Here is a 20,137-nt window from a genome sequence, read left to right on the forward strand (position 1 = left end):
TTACAACAGGGGAAGCTGGAAGTGGAAGCTACTGTACATTAATGTAGAAAAAATGGAAGATATATCTGTTTAAGACCTCATGGTGCGTTATAAACAGTAAATGTTCATATGTTTATAAGTTCATGAAAGCAGACACGTCCTGCGGTCAGTGTGATCAAACCAGAAAAGCAATAACATTTGTGTACTCAGCTGAGCAGGATTCAGTCGTCAGCAGTGGTGTTAATGAAAGAGAGACAAAAGGGGGCTCGTTGTATTTATTCCTCCTGCAGCAGACACACTGGAGCGTCCCTCAGAGGACAGTAGGTGACCCCCTCCTCCCCAATGAAAGACGTGACCTACAACTGTGAAGGAGGACGTCCTTGATGGGTTGACCCAGAGACCGTCATCAGCGCTAACGCTGCACTGCTCAGAGGTAAGTTATGTGAAGAATTCTTCAGTCTAAACGTGTTTGTTCCAGCTGTGAGACGATATAATGTGATATAGTGTCATAAGAAGAGTTAAAAAGCTGTAACCACTGGTCTGTGTGTGTGTGTGAGTGAGGCCCTTTAAGGCAGCTGTCCCTGTCACTCCTCAGTAGTTATTGTTAGAAACAAATGGTGCCTGTGGGATAGCTTTCATGACACATGTTGGATTCTTTTTAAAGTAGCCCACCACCGAAAGCAACGGTGTAACAGGGATTAAATGTCAATCACACCTTCGCAGACAGACTGTCCAGACTGTCCACAGCCTGGAGAGGACGAGTCGTCAGCTCAGGAGCTGTAAGAGAACTGGCTGACTGGTGACGGTCTGTGAGGTGGATTTTATAAAGCTAATAAATCAGCTCTCTGGGTGGAAAATGCATGAAAAGTTAAGAAAATCTCCAGATTCACCTTCAAAGAGTCACACAAGTACACATTAGTACTAATTTGAGGTACTTCTACAATACTTGAGTCTTTTCTTTTGATGCTGTACTCGACTACATTTCATTTTAGAGGGAAACTCCACTTTTTACTTTTTTTTTTTTTTTTTTTTAAATTACTACTTGTATTTGACAGCTTTATTGGTTGTTCTAGACAGAGCTGAAGCAATTAGCCCCAAAAATGAATTGCTGCCTATTTGATAATTGTTTCAGACATTTTTCTTGCGTAAACATTTCATGGCTCCAGCTTTTGAAATATGAGCATTTGCTGCTTTTCTTTGAAATAATTGAACTTTTACAAATCAAACAACCGATTAATGGATAAAATCATCAGCACATTAATCCGTAATGAAAATAATCATTAGTTGCAGTCTTGTTCAAAATAGCTAAAATTAGACTGTTTAACTCGTCCAACATTTTAACTGTCAATCATCATTTCACACAGCACTGTTTTTCAATGTTTTTAACTATTTTAAATATTCACAAAAGTCTGTGAAAATATCCTGTGCAAAATTACATATCTGCCCAAGCTAACCAACAGATTCCCCCCAAAAACTTCTCCTCTGAGTTGTGCATGTGCAGACGTAAAGAGTGGCGAGGGCTCGAGGCGTACTGTAAGACATACCACCTTTATTAAATGCACAGTATCACAAGGAACATTTCCATTAATTGTGGATAAGCTACTCACATGATGCACAAAGCATTGAATTGATTGATAGAACTGGCTGATTAAAGCAGGATTAAATCTGCCAGGAGAGCGCGCACACACACACGCACGCACGCACTCACACACACACTTGCATACAGATGTCCACATCTGGGAGACATCGGTCTCACACACACGAACGCACACACTTCTCTCTCTTTGTATTCACACAGTAAGTAAAATTTGTTATCTGCACAGGAATGAAAACTGTAATCTTTTTTTCTTTTACCATATATTTACAAAAAAAATCCTCGACCCCCCCTCCCCTCGAGATAGATTACATTCAAAAAAGGTCCCGACCCTTCTAGATTACATTCAAAATAATATACTATTCATGATGCAAAGTCACAGTTATTCATCTGAAAGAGGATCAAGATAGGCTACAGTCAGTCAGAGGTTGAGCGGCGGGGCGTTGGGCCAAGAGGCGACCTTTGACCTCCTCGCCACCGGGCCACACGTCTGCTTGGACGCCCGTCGGCAAGGAGAGATCCTGATGTGTTAATCAGATCCAGAGTCTATGGTCCTCCTGCAGACAGACAGCATCTCAAACAGCCTCTGCGTAAGCTCCCCATCACAGTGGAGAGGAAAGAGGAGATCATTTTTCTTTTCTTTTTTCATCAGAGAAAAAAACAAAACAAAACACATTGTTCAAATAAAGTCCTCTGCAGATCAAAAGTTGCCAAAAAAAGGATTGTATTCTCACCGGTATTATGAACGAGCACAAAGAAATTATACAATGTAGCACAAATAAAATCGTATTTACATATAATATGTATTGCCAGTGGCCCATAACACGTTGTCTTCAATAGATGTCACACAGTTTTGACATGATACCTGCTTAAAACAGATTATACTATTAAACATAGCCTACTATTGATATAGACAAATATCAGAACTGTACAGAATGGACAGCGAGGTATGTACAGCAGACACGTGACTATTATACAGAACTGACAAACGCTGTAATAAAAACATAGAGGGACATTTTCATCAAGGACGCTGTGTCAGAGTTTAGGACTTGCTTCAGCAAAGCAAGGGCGACATTTTTTTTTTTTTTTTTTTCCTCATTAAGTGCAGTTGAGGTCGAGGCGGAGAGTGCTGAGCACAGCCGCTCAGGTTGTGCATTCGGGGGTTAAGTTAACGCTACAAAGTGCACTTAACATAACTTATTGTCTCAGCAGAGAGCCGTACTGCTTTATGCCTCCGTGTTCATGAAGCTGCTGCTTTTGCAAACGTTAATGTAGAGGTTTGTTCCGGACGCTCGCGCCGCCGCACTCGCTTTAAGAATTTGGCCTCTCTGAGATCTCAGGAAAACTTTCACGAATGCCTTTTTGAAATCATTTCCAAGCATCGAGGTCCTCAGCCTGTACATGTGTGCTTTGCCGGCGACGAGGTGAGGAGCTGCCTCAGTCTCCACCCGGCTGACTGGGGCCCCTCAGAGAGATGAAAGCACCCCTGGGACACTTTAGGGCCAATCAGACTCTGAATTAATCCTTTAAACTGCAGTCTCTTAGCCTGCTATGTACAATTAAAGATCAAATCCTCAAAGTACACTCTTGTAATGTGAATAAATAACATGAACAACTTCAGTACATACAGAAGCAAAGTGCTGGAAACAAACAAAAAAAAATAGATCCTCAGTATGTTCAGCCTCCATCAGTGCACAGTAAACGGCATCCAAACGCCAATCCCCTCAGAAAAAGGCAAAAAAAACAAAAAAAACAAACCAAAAAAAACTGAAGATGACTCCACAAGTTCATCTTCTCTTGTCAAACCCTGAACACGATCCCATCACAACACCTGGAAACCTGCCTCTGAAGATAAACCACGCCGCTTACAGATATGGGCCACCGAACAACAACGATTTGCTAAATGGCATTGCTGGTGAATGACAAAAAAAAAAAAATAATAACAAAACAAAAAACAAAAACTGTGCTCATCTTTTTTTTTCTTTTCTTTTTTTTTTTAGGCACAGCTCAACACCGCCGGGGTCCTCGTTCTCTCTGTGCTTTAGATACGTCAACTGAAAAGGTTGTGAGACGAGCTGAGCGCTCCAACAACGTTTCAAACACCACTCTGTTCGTACAGATGACAGATATTTACATAAAACATGACAAACCATGACCACGTTATTTAAAAAAAAAAAAAAAAAAAAGGTGTCAAACGCTGTATGCCCTTGTGTTTTACAACCTCAACATTGATTTTACATCAGGAAGTCCTTCAGCGGACTGGAGCAGGTTATATATAACAGACTCAGGCATCTAGAAGAATCTATATGGGCTCCACACTGCTGCTGTTAAACCTACGTGCAGGTTTAAAATTCAAACAAGCCAAAAGTTTCTGTCGACAACTCAAAAACCAAATCAAAGAGCTCGGTATGAAAACAGCGTCAACATTTAGAAATCCTACAAATATTAAAATAGTCTGTGACATATAAAAGAAAAAAAAGCTGTGGCTTCATGGGTCATTTTATCGTCCTGCAGAATGTGTCGCTCTGTGTGACAAAGAAGACAAAGCTCTATCTACAAAGTTGTGTCCGTACACTGTCCATCGTGGAGACACATTGTTTTCCCTTTGATGGCTCCCAGCAACTATGGAACAGAGTGATTATCAGATGCGATGAAGACAGAACAACCCAGTAATCGATGTTTCTGACCATCGGGCTTCTTTTATTTTTATGCCTTTAACATAGAGGAGTGTCGACGGTCGGGGTAAAGTTACATAATCCTGTATGCATTTTGGTTTCTGTTTGTGAAGCATGCCTCAGTAACGTCTGCGAATGGATTAAAGAAAAGCAAAAAGCAAAAGGAAATCACTCAAAGTTTAAGGCTTTTCTCGATGTGATGAGGACGGGGACGACGGCATTTACAGTGACATTTACAGCCGGGTACTGCACACAGGCGCTCACACACTCGCACCACCCTCCTTTCCTCCTCTGCTCTCCGTCTCGTCACGTGCACGCAGACACACACCGCCACGCGTCCACATACCCAGCACACACACACACACACACGCGCGCACAGTACATACAGGTGCATCAGCCCAGTATGTCCAGGTACACCGGCGAGGCCTTGGCCAGGCTCTGGAGCATGCTGTGGATCTCCTTGATGTTCAGCCTCATGTAGGGCTCCCTCTGCCAGCAGCCCAGCATCAGGTCGTACACCTCTTTAGGACAGGTGCGGGGCCGCTGCAGCACGCGGCCCTGGGTGATGCACTCGATCACCTGCAGGATACAGGGCCACAATGCACGTATGCATGCAGAAGTCATGTTAGCTATCAGAAATCCAAGTTTACGACTTACAAACAGTCTTCATATCAACATCCAAATCATAATTTCGACTGTGTGGGAAACTCCGATTGATCAAAGTTGGCACTTCTAAGTATGAAAGTGCCTGAAACTCAAACATAAACGCCCCCATCAGTCAATGTTAATAGATAATTGATAAGGTAAATATTACATTAGATAGGAGGAAAATACATTTTTTTTCAGTAACGTTTATAGTTAAACTTCCATGCGTGTTTCTCAAAGTGGCCTCGCTCTGTAAATTTTAAATCTTTGCTTCAAACAGTTAAAAGTTTGGATTGATCAGAGTGTTTTTTATGTGTTTCTCATGTTACGTTTCCAAATATAGACCATCGGGAGGAATGTGTGTGTGTTTAAGTGTAGGTCATGAAGAACATGTGTGTGCTTTAAGGCGTCTCTGTGAGCACAGTTTGACTAACATACTGTCAACCCTCAGCGTGACTCTGACCTCATTGTTGGAGAGCTGGTACCAGGGCTGCTTCCCGTAGGTGAAGATTTCCCACAGCACCACGCCGAGGCTCCACACATCGCTCTCTGTGGTGAACCGCCGGTACATGATGCTCTCTGGGGGCATCCAGCGGATTGGCAGCATCGTGTGACCGCCCACCTGCAGAGACGAGAGAGAGTCTCCATCAGAAACCAACACCACCAGCTTAAAGCTGCAGGTTAGACTCACTGTACTTTACTGGACTGTTTTTAGCCACATGTGAGGCAGGTCTGATGACAGTGTCGGCTGGTCGTCCCACTGCTTTGGTTCATACTGAAATACCTTTGTGGTTTTAAGTGAAATATATTGACGGCTATTTAACTGATATTTAAGGTCCACTGAGGATAAATTCTAATAACATTGGTGATCATAATCAGATTTTTCATTTGTCCAGTGCTGGTTTATGGGCAAATACCTGCAAAACATCCACATTAGCCTCAGCTCTGCTTTGTTTTAAGTGGTAATTAGCAAATGTTAGCATGCTAACCAGCTAAACTAAGATGTTGAACCTGATAAACATTATACGTGGAAACATCAGCATGCTGACATTAGCATTTAGCTCAAAGCACAGCTTGCATACTAGCATGGCTGCAGCCTTGTTAGTGGACAACATTATATTGTAATATGTTTGTGATGTCATATTAAAACGTAAAACTAGCCAGTGCCACAACTGGAAATACTCTCAGTTTCCAGTTTATGAGCAACAGCTAGCCAAAACTAAGTCAGCAGCCCTGCAACAAACCCACATTCATGATGGTTATAATGTTCCTGCATATATAACTATATTGTATTTCTTATTATTTATTTGTATTCATTTAAATACCTGTTGGTATAACACAATACAGTTAAACAGCACCACAAACTGCATCCTTCACCCAACACCTCTCTGAAACAGTTTCACCAAAAACTGAACATTGTATCCTTCATGCAGGTCGGATTTAGTGCAGGACTGTTGTGCTACGCCGCATTAGCTTTAGCTGCTTGTACCTAATAAACTGGCAACCGAGTGTATCTTTCATAGCGAGCAATTAAATTTAGCCCTTCTGGCATTCCTGTAACACGCCTGGTATTCCTTCACAAGCTTTTATCCAATCAGCGTCTTCCTGTCGTCTTCCATCAGTTATTTCCTGTCTACTAAATGCATTTCACCTCTCTTCGTCTCTTCCCTTTTATCCAATCACCCTCACTGCACTTCTGTCCTTTCACGTCCATCTCCTCACCTACATGAACTCATATCCACCATCAATCAGTTATTAAATGTATGATATCTGAGCCGCTGCACCAGGTTTATACCAAGTACGGCACCTGAGAGGCTCAAACGAAGAAACTACTTTGAGCCTATAAGCACTTCATGAAGAATCTGCTCACATGGATGAACAATAACATATTTTAGTTGCATCATTATTTCACAGTCTTTGCACAAATTTCTTTCTATATAATTTTAGTTTTATTCTCTAAACTAAATGTCGAGATTTACTCGGTTGATCTAATTTATTGTAGCAGCATTATAGCAGATAAGACAGCCTCATATTGTTAGCTGCGCTCATGCCTTTGCTTTCGCTTTGATAAAAATGTTTTATATCAGGAGCTGGTGACAGGCCCTCTTTATGGTGCTCTTATCTGATGCAGGCAAAAACACATCTCTGAGATGATGTTTTTTGAGCCAGTTTAGATTTCTGACTTCACTTCGGGCAGCAGAGGGCGCTGTGGGACGCAAGAAGCTGGGACCTGAGACACTGAAGGGTGAGGGAGTAAAATAACTCCATCCCTTCCTCAACATTTTTCTTCTTCTTTTTTTTTTTCGTCTGTATTGTAGCATCAAAGTGTACTCTGCTCACGACCATCACTGGGTCATGCACTGTAACTCCTCTGTGGTTTAATATGATGCCGGTCATGTAGAGTGAAGGGAAGTATTAACTCCTTGCCCAGGGAAAAAGAAGAACTGCTGATGCATTTTTGCACTGTTGGCCTTTATTACCATGGAAGGAGTAATTTTATGCAGATTATAGAATTTGCATTTAAATGGTATTAAAAATAGATAAAATACCTCTGGTTAAAATTGTCATTTCTGCAGCTACACAGTTATTTCAGGCCAAAACTGGAATAAAATTCTAATTACATATTTGAGACTATGTGGCTACATTTCCATATTTCTGTGTGTATATCAGAGGAATGTGCATGCGTGTGTGTGTGTGTGTGTGTGTGTGTGTGTGTGTGTGTGTGTGTGTGTGTGTGTGTGCATCTGTGTGAGTAAGAGACTGGGGGCAAGACGGGGTGAGAGCAGGGACAATAATCAAAAGCTCTTTGGACTCACTCTGTAGTAGTCTGTGCTGTAAACGTCTCTGGACATGCCAAAGTCTCCTATCTTGACCAGCAGGTTTTCTCCTACCAGGCAGTTCCTGGTTGCCAAGTCTCTGTGCACAAAGTGCTGAGAGGCCAGGTAGACCATGCCAGCAGCAATCTGTTGGGCAATGTGCAGCATCTGGGACTGGGTGAGCTCCACCAGGATACTGTGTTGACCGTCTGCCATTAGCACTGCATCAGGGCCATGGGACCTGCACCCAGAAACACTTCATTAGAGCTTCAATCAGTCGTACCAGTTTAGAAAATATGATGCATGAAATGTGCCCTTTGACTAGGGCTGGGATCTCTATCATTACATTGTGATAAAAATGAGTAAATTTCACGGAAATTATTCAGGGCTGAAACAATTAGAGGATCATCTGCAACTGCTCTGACAATAGATTCGTCATTTTTAGCAATTTTTCAGCAAAAATAACAAACATTCACTGGTTCCAACTCCTCAGTTTGCCATGAATTTGATGCTTTTCTTTCTCATATATGATTGTAAACTCAATGTCTTGGGGTTTTGGACTGTTTTGGCTCCGGGAAATTATGACAGAAATTATCCCAGAGCCGAAGACGACATCTTCAAAAGTCAAGTTTTGTGACACTCAGTTTATTATCATATATACGACTTAGATAACCGCCGAATATTCACATCTGAGAAGCTGGAACTGCTCAATTTTCGGCAATTTTTCTTAAAAATGTAATTTTCTTTTAAATGGCTAACCTATTAACTGATTTTAGCTGTATATTATCCATAACCATAAAATAATTTATAGATTACATAACCAGATGGAACTACAAATCCAATGAATGAAATACCTGAAAGTCAGTGCTAAATATGAAGCTGGTGCCAGAGGGCAATTAGCTTATCTTAGCGTAAGGACTGGAAACAGGGGGAATCAGGTAGCCTAACAAATCTGTCTATCATCACCTCCAAAGATAACACGTTCAATCTTGGTTGTTTAATGTGTACGTGTGGTTTTATGGTAGATTATTGACTATTTCGTGGCCAAGAGCGGTGATTTCCTGTAGTCTTCGCTGGCTGCTTGGCAACTTCATGGTGGCAACAGGAAGTCACAGCTCCCAGCCAAGAAATAGTCTGACACATAATCCCCGTAAAACACAACTTTATTAAACAAACAAGCACCAGAAGTGCTGGTACACCTTCTGTTTTCTTAATCTTTTAATGGAGCCGTGCTACCTGTTTCCAGTCTTCATGCTAAGCTAAGCTAATTGGCTGCTTGCTGTAGCCACATACTGAATGCACAGACATGAGACAGGTGTCAATCTTCTCATTGAAATCTCATCAAGAAGTACAAATATCCCAAAATGTTGAGAGACTCATCTCAGTACTTTTAGAAGTCAGAATGAACCTACCTGAGGAACTTGTTTAGGTCACCATGTTTCATGTATTCAAACACCATGATGAGCGGGTCGCTCTCTACACACACCCCGTAGAAGGTGACGATGTGCTCGTGCTGCAGGTTGGTGAGAAGCTCGGCCTCTCTGTAGAAGTCCGCTCGGCCGCTCTCGTTGGCCTCCTTCAGAGTCTGACGAAAGGCAAAGGCACAAAGACAAAGGGGCCGTGAAGAGGAGCGCTATCGACAAGACCGTACATCTAGTCACTACAGTTCACGACCTGAAGGACAAGTGCATTGATTAGTCGAGCGAACGGCTTCCTGATCTGTACCTTGACTGCCACGTGGAGCTTCTCCTGGTCTGGTGTCAGGTTGTAGCACTCGGCCAGAAACACCTTCCCAAAGGCTCCTTCTCCGAGCTCCCGCTTCAGCACAATGTTGTGTCTCTTGATGTGCTGGACAACTTTAACACAGACAGAGACAATCACTCAAAAAATCACTGATTTTTAGACAGTTATAATGATGCAGGTCAAATTAGATAATTATTTTGATTATTGGTTTCTTTGATTTGGCAATAAATAAATCTATATAATCTATATGAAATCACAATTTACATGATGAACAGTCCGAAACTGAGATATTTACAATAAATTAAAATGACCAAAAGTCACAAATCTACACAAAACTAAAACTAGCAAATGTTTGGCATTTTTGCTTGGTAATAATTATTATTTTTCAGCCAGTTGACAAATAGATTCAACACTAATTAAAGTTCCTCCACAGTGTAATAAACCACATGCGCGTGTGTCTGAGAGAGAACGACACTCAGGCCGATTCTGCTGAGTTGAGCCTTCTGTAAACAAGCCGATCATCATCTATAGGCTGACTGTCCAGCTGCCCCGCAGAGCAGGAGTCGCTCTCACGATGCCGACAGTAAATATGGCGTCGGGCAGTGACCCCTGTATGGATTTATCAGAAAAGGTCCAGGTTACCAGTCATTTGCAGAGCGAGGCGGTAACTCACACGTGTCAGATTTCAGCATGCTGCCGGAGTTACGGAAGTACTGTGGGTTCTCAATGACAGGAATCTTTGTCATCCCAATGATCACTGCGTCTGGACCCATCTCAGAGGACGACGGGGTGTTGTTGCCATTGGAGACGTGATGAAGAGGGCTGGCAGAGTCATCGTCATTACTGATGACTGAGGAGGAGCCTAGGGATCCACAGAGGAGGAGGCGGAGAGGAGAGAGAGGAGCCGAGTCGAAAGGAAAGAAGCATGGTGGTCGTAGAGGAGGCAGAGGAGGAGGAAGAGGAGGTAGACAGACTTGTAAGTACATGTTGTACATGATGACAGTAAGTCATCAGAAGGTAGGTGTCATCCTAAGTCAACACGAGACCAAAATAAGACACTGACAGTGGAAACAGCAACCTGTTTATCTTCTAAAAGTGACATATAAACACTCCATTAATGGCTTAATGTACTTATAGCAGATATAAGGACATTTTGAGTGCTTATTAATGTGTTTGTCTCTTCTTACTCCTCTTATGAAGCATCTGTAAGTGTGCACAAACAGCTGATGAATGATTGATAACATACTGTACCGCAGGTTTATTATACATAATGTTCTCATGAGCTTCGATCACATTTATGAAGAAATGTAACACTTTTAAACATGTGTATAAATACTTAATAAATGTGTTAAAACACAGCTTTGTTGTACAGCGCCATCAAGTTTTAATTAAGTGATTAGTTATAGATGCTCCATGTGAGGATTTCTGATTATTAACAAATCAAATAAAAAACTGTTACATTTTATGCAACAAAATAATCATAAGCTTAAAAGTGTCTTATATTAAACGATAACATGTTACATTATCGTTTGTTATAAAGCATTTATCAGCTGTTCAAGGAATAGTTTTTCTATGCTGAAGCTTAGCACAAAGACTGGAAAAAAATTTTCAATGTATGACAGAGCCACGCTAGCTTTTCCCCCTGTTTCCAGCCTTTGTGCTAAGCTAAGCTAACCAGCTCACACATATGGGAGTGGAATCTATGTTCCCGTCTAACTTCAGGCAAGACATCAAATAAGTGCATTTGCCAAAATGTTGAAATAGAAGAAATGTACTTCACCTTTAATACCAAACTTGGAGTTTCTGCCATATTTCAGAATGATGACCATCAGAACGCAGCCAGTTAAGGCAACTCCTGCGATTCCCACGACTACATACACCTGAAAAGACAACAACAAAAACAGGCTGATTGAGACATAAATGTGAACAATGGCGCCCTTTAGATCAGTGGTTCCCAATCTGCGGTCCCAATAAAAGTCATGAGGTAATTAACGATTTACGATACATTTTCTCTAAACTTTGCTCTTTTTTCTTCTGAATTACCAGATAATTTTAGGCATTTTGGACTTTTTAAAAACAATATGAACACAACAAGAAAAGAAATTTACACAAGCCAAATGTTTGGGAAGCACTGTGTTAAACAGTCCAGAGTGATGAAGATCACTTACTGCAACGCTGTCATCCAGAGGAGGGAGCGGCGATTCTGAAAAAATAAAATAAAATCAAATTAAAATACTGGTCAGAACATTTGAAAATAATCAACAGCTAACAGTTATTAAGTGCAAGGAGTTGACGATGAGTGTCACGTTATTTATAATGTGTCAAACACCCACCAGTAGTGTCTGGGCAGCAGCAGCAGCAGCAGGAGGAGGAGGAGGAGGAGGAGGAGGAACAGGCCATGGGAGGAGAAACAGATCATGTAAGAGTTCACTTTAACTGTGTTTACAGTTATTACCAAGCTAGCAAGGACAACCATTGTTTAATACAGCTGAATCATTACTTACAGTAGTAGAAGGGATCTTCTGCTGAGAAGGAAAAATAGAATCTGTAGGTTAGCGGTTGTAAACAGCTGACGTCTCACTGAATGAAGCTGAAAAAAGAGCGTATTAACACCTGTGTGGTCGATGTAGGGCGGGTCGATGAACTGCGCTGAGACCTTCTTCTCGTCCCGGCCGTACTTGTTCTTCGCCACCAGCCTGTACACGCCGTTGTGGATGTGCGTGGGGTTGACCAGCTGCAGGCAGCCGTGGTACTCGCTCTCGGTGGACAGGTGGATCATGGTGCGGATGAAGTCCTGCTCCTTGAGGGGCAGGTTCTCGTGGTACCACTGCAGCTCCGGCTTGGGGTTCCCCGTCACGCTGAAGGGGATGCACCAGTGGTGGTCCAGCTCTGGCGCCAGCAGCTGCTGGATGGTGGGGGCAACTGACACGGAGGCAACAGCAGAGGAAGAGTAATAACGGGATGGCAGGAAAATACAACAGCAGGAGTACAAACCGGTAGGAAAAGCAACATTTACGGGCTTAAAAAAAGGAGATGCAACATGTGAACGCTGACATCAGGAAAACATGGAAGAGGAGAAAAGTGGCGCTGAACAAGCAGAGGAGCATAGTGAGGCATGAGGAGCTTCACAGGAGGAAGAGTTATGGACAGGAAACATGGAGAGTCAATAAGATTTGCCAAGAGACAGTAATGATAACAAACTGAGGAGCCTTGCGCTTCCACTGGAAATAACAAAGTCGAGGAAAAGCATTTAAAAGATCATGAGGGGAAATTAGACGTATGCTATAGTTGGTTAACATTTACAGTGGGTGAGAGCAGAAAAGGAGTCCTTACAGAGAATATTGAGCTGCAGGGTGGCCTCCGTCTGACCGACCATGTTCTCGGCGCTGCATATGATCACCCTGCCGTTATCATCAGGAGACAGGTCTGACAGGGTGAGGCTGCTCTCCGTATCCGACGGATCAATCTGTAAACACAGCCTTATTATTCACTCTGCACGGCTCTATGTGTTCCTGTGATGCTGACCTAGGAATGTTACTAAGTACATTTAAATACAAATTTAAGGTACTTGTACTTCACTTGAGTATTTCTGTATCATGCAACTTCATATTTCTACTACTTCTAAATATCGGTTCTTTACTTCACGGCATTTGTCTCACTCGTTACTTTTCAGATTATAATTGTTCATACCTTTCCTGTCCAGTGAAAACCACGTATCTCCACATTTGGTGATTTGTTGTGCGTTCAGAAAATTCTGCTGCTTCCTAAGATGAATAGACTATTTAAAGCCTCTCTTGGATTTGCAGGAAAGTGTATCATCGCAGACCTGAAAACAGTTTTCTGAGCTCATGAAAAGTTGACTTTTTACAGATACGTGGTTCTCTCAGGGCGGCCACACTACAAACATATGATGCTCTTATAGAATATGATGCATTGCTGTAGATTAAATGAGCCAACAGTGTATAAAGTAGTTAAAATTAGCTCAACCTCTGCAGCAGTAAAATACAACATGTACTATAATATATAAGAGGAAAACACTGACAGGGACTACTTTACTGCACAATGTGTACTTTTAAATTTAGTAAATTTGGCTGATAATGCCACATATTGAGACTGAGGATAAGTCATACTCTCTATTTTTCTTATTATCAGCTGATCCTACGAACAGACCAACAACGTGTGTCCGTCTCTTTATGACGACCCCTCCTGCTGTTCATTGGTTCCTGGTGTAGATTTAAATCTCCACAAAAACCACATTTCCAGTTGAGTGCACACATTTAACTTCACTAAAAACAAAAGGGATGAATGTGATGAAGGAACACAGTGGCGGAAAGTAACTAAGTACATTTACTCAACTACTGTGCTTTGTAGTGTGCTGAAGTACAATTCTGAGGTACTTTATACTTCTGTTCCCCTACAATACAACTCAATACTTCAGAGGGAAATACTGTCCCTTTATTGTACTCCACTAGATTTATTTGATAACTTTAGTCACCAGTTACTTTGCGGGTTCAGACAAAATACTATAAATCAATAAATAAATTATGATGCATTATCAAAGGTAAGATAAATCTTTATTGATCCCCAGGGGGATATTCACAGGCTGCCCAGCAGTACATAAAGTACTTAAACCTAACTTCATCCTTACCAGCTGCAACATTAAAGCCACATTAATGCACCAATAATCCATGTAATATTTACTACTCTAAATGGGCCATTCTGCACAATTAGTACTATTTTACAAGTATATTTTGATGGTAATACTTTTGTACTGTTACTCAAGGACTTTTACTTATAACAGCGTACTGCAACTTTGACTTAAGTAAAAAATCTAAGTACTTCTACCACTACGTCTACATCTACCGCTGAAGGATCAGGTCACCCAGTGAAACAGGGCTCACACGATGAGAGCAACTTTTTAGCAGCAGATTTGTTGGTGATAAAAAAGAAATATAGAATATCACCAAACGTATCCTTTACTCGAGCGAGACTCAAGTCTACATCTCCATCATGACCTTCATCCTATTCTAGCTCACAGAGGGAGCTTTGAAACGTGAGCTCCTCTCATAAGTAATATTTTCAACCCATTTCCCAGGATTGTCTCATGTTTCCCACTCCACTCAGAGAGTTAAAAAAATAAATAAATAAAAAATCAGGAGCTCAGGGTGATGGACCAGGTTTAAACAGGAAGCTGTGTGGCGGACCGGCTCACCTCGTGGTGGGTAGACAGCATATCAAGGTTCCACAGGATCTCAGGAAGAGGGGAGCCCGAGGCCCTGCACACAGCCTTCACATCACCCCCCTGCATCTCTGTCACGGTTTTCGGGGTGACCTCCACTTTGGGAACCACTGCGAGAGACGAGCAAACAGGAAAACTGAACATGTGACTTCACATCGATTTGCTTACAGATTTCTTTCCGTCTTTGTTTCGACCTCTCTTTCCTGTCTTTCAAAATGTTCAATATCAGATCCCCGGCGTTGCTTATTATAACGTGGTGTCACATTACCGCAGTCTGGTGGAGTGAGCGTGGTGAAGGTCTTTGACTCCCCTCTGTCGTCTGTGCATTTCAGGTCTTGGCCATCGGCTTCTTCCAGGAGCCTCATTTTGATCCACAAGTTCTCACAAACACAATCCAGAGGGTTTCCGGCCAGGAGGAGCCTAGAAAACAAAAACACAGCGCGTGAGACACTCGCCATGTTTGGTTTCACAAAACTGACAGTTCGATGTGCTGCGACACTTACGGGTACGTGGAGTTAAAGTTCTGAAATGTTCTCCATGACAGCGTCGATAGGTTATTGTCTCTGAGATTTCTACAAAGACAAGAAAAACAATCAGAACGAAGCTTCTCATGCAGCATCGATGAAATGACTAAAGGGGGTCTTTAAAATGCCTCTTACACATATTGAAGTCTTGTATTGTTGTAAAATGCGTCTGATGAGATAGACGTCAGTCTTGTCCTCATCACTGTTCTGTTGGACGTTAACGTGCAGAGTCATCAGTGAGCTGAACGTGTTGTGATTCCATGTAAAAACGCTGAGAACACACTGCATGCGTGATACTTACAGGTTTCTGAGGTTTATGTAGTGCCTCAGACTGTTGTCATTGATGTCAAACAGTCTGTTTTGATTAGTGATGTAGCTGTGAACAAATATGAGAGGACAACCTGTTATGACACTGGCTATTAGCAAAATCATGCAGTCATTTAATGTAAAGCCTGAAGGTAGCGCCTATGTTTGTGAGACTCCACAGTGTCACAACGACAGTGTGAAACCACAGAATCTGTCGTGTTTGTGTCTTTTATGACCCTTTTTTTTCATTTTGGAAGACACAGTGAGCTAAATTTCATGTAAACTGCCCACACAGCTGTCACATTCCTTTACTGAGGGAATTTGATCTGCAGCAGATGTGACTGTCAATAAAATGTGAACCAGTGCAAACGCATGCATTTTCACACTGGAGGGACAGACGTTACGTCCTGTACGGTGGCTGATATTGTTCATATTAGTTGTATTTCTGGCTGGACATACAGTGATAATATAGGCTTTTAATTCAAATTAAAACACATCTTCTTTTTATGGATTAATGATGCTGCAACTCCCACTGAAGATGCATAATAAAATATCTAATAAGTATCTGCCATCTTGGCAAGAGACAGTCAACAATCAGTACACCTTGATTCATTAAAAAAGCAACTAGAAATCATTTTTTAAATTATCTTTATGGCTAAACTAATTTTCTAGGGTGCGATAGTGCAAAGCAGAAATGTTTGGAAATTATAGGCATATCACTGAAGAGAAGGACACTTCACATGACGACGACAGCACAAAGCTGGAGTAAACAAACCTTTCACAGCGTCAGAAAATATTAGCAGCTCAGATTTAGCTGTTGTCTCGTGTCGCCCTGCATGTGTTTAAAAACCTGTGAACCAATTTGCAGTTTGGTGGGAATTTTGGAGTTGGGAGGACACTTTTGTCCACACGTGGATCACACCTTTAAAGACACAAAGCTGCGATAAATTACAAGTTAAAGTATCTTTAAAGATCTGCCTCAGGAGTTTTGTCTTCGCTCTCAGGGATTACAGATGGGGCACAGGAATGTTTAAATTCATGTTAGAGGTTTAGAAGACCAACAGTTTTTGTCTTTTAAGCTTCAAAGGTAAACCTGATGAATTTGTTTGTCAAAACTGCACATTTCACTCACTAAGAGAAGTCCCTCCAGGCACACTGAGGGACACTCACGAGGTTTAGACTTGTTTCATTTGCAAAAAGAGGAAATGTTTTGATCCCACTACAGCAGACGCCTGTAGTAAACTACACTCATGGTGGCTATGTGACACCTAGTTCCAGCCTGTCTGCCTCAGGAAACTCAGCCCCAGTCTCCCCTCCATCCTCCAGTGGATGCCATGCAGTTGTATAGGCTACTTGTGCAGGGTTGTAGCAGGTACACTCCGACACAAGCCTACACACTGACGCAGATAAGGCTACATAACTACTGCCGGCTGTATACAACTGACGTGATCTCATGTGTGATCCGGCAACAATGTGGTGATTTTGAAATATTGAGGCTATTTCACACCGCCGCCCAAAAGCCGAATTAACACCTCCGAGGCTGCGTTGGGCCTAAACATTTACTCCATCACTACCTCTGGAGCTGTTTTGTAAAGGAAACACCGACTAATCCAAATAAGCCTGACGCGCACTCTCACCACCATTACGCATTCACACACACACACACACACACACACACACACACACACACACACACACCGTCGTCGTTAGTGGCACGCGCAACCTCCATCTCCGCCACACATGCACACATGCACGCGCACGCACACATATACTAGGCTACATGATCTGACAAACCCATCTGAGAATAAAATGACACATTTCGTGTTTGACATGAAGCGCAGGAGGCAGATCTCTGTTGATCTTTGATCCACAAGGGGGGAATAATATCAGGCCTGCTGTTATTAATGTTGCTGCTGATGTTATTATCTTTATTATTATTACAATCCGAGCCCTTGGGTATTATTGCGACCTACGATCGAAGGTAGTTCTTTACGCATTGCATCCTAATAAGTTCATAAGCTGTCTGCACGATCATTTTCATACACTTACATCTCGGTGATGTTTTCCATGTCATCTAACGTGAGGACAGGGAAATCCTCGATCCCTGGTACAGAATCAATACAAACAATCCTTGAGATGCTGCAAGTGCAGGATGCGGGGCAAGCATCGCTAAATCTCCACAGCCCCATCAAAACCAAAAACAATCCAAGACGAGCCATGCCATATTCCCCCGCGCTGGAGTCCATCGCAGGTCCAATGATATCCCACGAATCCCCCAAACAGAATCTGGTCAAATTGAATTATGGTTAAGATTTCCTCCCTCGCCGCCTTTATCTGGCCAAGTTAATCCTTTCGACTCCGCAGGAAAGAAAAAAAAGGGAGAGAGAGAGAGAGACTACGCCGTCGGTGAGGAATGCGCAGAGCCCACGGTTTTAATATCAAGATGCCATGGACTGGCCTTCCCGTCTCCGCAGAGCTGGTATCACACTACTGCATATCGATGTCGTGAAGCAAGGTGTCAAGTGGTCCGTCCTGGTGCTGCCGCCGCCGCCGCTGCCGCCGCCGCTGCTGTCTCACTCCTCTATCGCGGGCACAGCCTGTTCGCCTCAGCCTTGTAAAACAAATATGAGGTGTTCCAGATGTTTAGAGATCAATAGGCAGGGCCCCCAAGAGCGATTTGTCGTATGTGTGGTGATGGGGAGGAAAATAAGAGAGACTGCACAGTGGAGTAAGGATGCGTGGTGATGCTGCGTGTGTAGGGAGGAAGGCTACCTGCATGCGTCTATCGATTATCGCCGAGGACGAGCGCGTCTCCCCCCAGCCATCGCCGGGATTGGGTTTACTGGGGAGATGCTTGCGATGAATCCCCGGAGATGTATTTCTGACAAGTTGTATTTACAGGAATTTGTTGGAGAAATTTTCATCGCGCAGCAAATCGTGAAAGACCAGATGCTGCAGTCTCATTAGGCTGCACGAGCGGCCAGCTGTGGGTCAAAAGCCAGCTGTTTGTGGTGGGCACAACAACAATATGGATGTAAACTCTTGTGTTGTAGTTACTCTGAAGCCATGCATTGGATGAAAGCAGCGCCCCCCCCCCCCCCCCCCCCCCCAACACTGTTGTACGGTTGGCCATTAGGCCTATAGTGTGACGTACGGTTGACGCACAAGACGGGGTGCATCTATGAAAAATAATTACCTATACTATGTCTGCAAGCTTCAAATGGGTCTCACTCCAATCAGTGATCAGTGTACGATACAGGGGCAACAACCGGGGGGGATTTTGACAAAATGTAGTAAAATCTGAATTAAAACACTAATCATTTGTAAAGCTTTTCTTTTCATCCGTCATATCATACAGAATATTTGGATTTTAAGTTTGAGAAACCTATTAAATAGTAAAACATATTTAGCAGCTGACCTGCAAGTGTTGCTCTGATGCTGCTCAACGTACACGTGCATGATAAATTCAGAATTTAGACATTAACTGCATCACTTTTACCTTTAATGCCCCAAACTGAGCAAATACAAATCCTTTATTTTTCAGTCCTTTGAGAGTCACTGCGCAGCGCTCAACATCAACTTGATAATATGCTTCAAAGCGATCCAATAAATCGTGTTTACCAGCAGATTCCTAAATTTCACTCCTAATGAGGAGGCATGCTCTGCTGGGACACATGATCTGTGACACAGCCCGGATGGTTAGTGTCGCTATGGTGACTTGCTTTTTACAAATAGCGCTGACAATGTCAAGTGTCGCTATGGTTGCAGATGAAAATATGTACGCAGGTTTTTTTTTTTTTTTTATGAGAAACATCAAGAACTGAATTATATCTGTCTCCATGGTAACCTCAGAGTATAGGAGAGGGAAGAGAGCTCTTTATTTTGCAGTAGATCCGTGCCTATATCTGAAGGAGCATCACAACACTACGAGAAAAGGGATGTTTAAAATAGATCGAGCGTGGACCTCATTCAGGCTCCTGATTTGCAGTAAATGGGCAGTGAGGTGGTGACTCTGGCTGCTGATGTTGGGTTAATAACTCACGGCCTTTTCATTTTAGCACTGGAAAATAAAAAAAAAAGAGAATCCAGCTGCACTGAGAAAAGTAGATTGTGCATCTGTTTGTTTGGTCTGTGCATGCAGGTGAAGTCGGGATTGGTTGACTCAACTTCAGGTGATCAGCTCCAGTCCAAAGCTCCTGATGAACTGTGCTTTTTTTTTTTTGGAAGATGAGGAAGTTACCTGTGAATTTACAGAAAAGGATCTCATAATTTGAAAATGCTCTGTTGCTTGAAACGTAGATGATGTTCTCAGATGGAAAAATCCCTACTTTGAAGTGAGGAACACGACCTTGAACTTTGCCTTGCACCAGGAGGAGCTGCATGTCAGACCAAGAGATCCTCCTCCTCTTGAGCGTTTAGTTTGGTGCCACTTCTGCATCATCCATCGCTGCAGCTCCTCCATCTGCGCTCCCACCTCCTCCTGAACCAGCTGGTGGCAGACTTGTCTTGAACCTTGCTTGCAGCCATGCAGACGTGACACAACCCGCTCATCTACATCCTGTACTACCCACTGTCTCTCAGTCTGTGGACTACCAACACTGTGCACACCGTTTCGC

The 20,137-nt window shown here is 42.6% G+C and overlaps 1 protein-coding gene across 1 annotated transcript; it reads right to left on the bottom strand.

Moving 5' to 3' along the window:
• Positions 1-1,509: 1,509 nt before the first annotated feature.
• On the bottom strand, positions 1,510-18,624 carry ntrk2b (neurotrophic tyrosine kinase, receptor, type 2b). The gene is made up of 16 exons (XM_076757719.1): positions 17,571-18,624; positions 15,517-15,591; positions 15,351-15,422; positions 15,195-15,263; positions 14,960-15,111; positions 14,665-14,801; positions 12,786-12,918; positions 12,027-12,374; positions 11,621-11,655; positions 11,233-11,332; positions 10,126-10,314; positions 9,435-9,565; positions 9,122-9,294; positions 7,710-7,950; positions 5,357-5,515; positions 1,510-4,827 (listed from the first exon to the last, which is right to left on the bottom strand). The coding sequence occupies exons 1-16, from the start codon at positions 17,765-17,767 to the stop codon at positions 4,642-4,644; spliced, it is 2,397 nt and encodes a 798-aa protein (XP_076613834.1). The 5' UTR covers positions 17,768-18,624; the 3' UTR covers positions 1,510-4,641.
• Between the last annotated feature and the right edge of the window lie 1,513 nt (positions 18,625-20,137).

Source organism: Chaetodon auriga, chromosome 19, assembly GCF_051107435.1.
Source record: "Chaetodon auriga isolate fChaAug3 chromosome 19, fChaAug3.hap1, whole genome shotgun sequence".
In the NCBI taxonomy this organism is placed as follows: Eukaryota; Metazoa; Chordata; class Actinopteri; order Chaetodontiformes; family Chaetodontidae; genus Chaetodon; species Chaetodon auriga.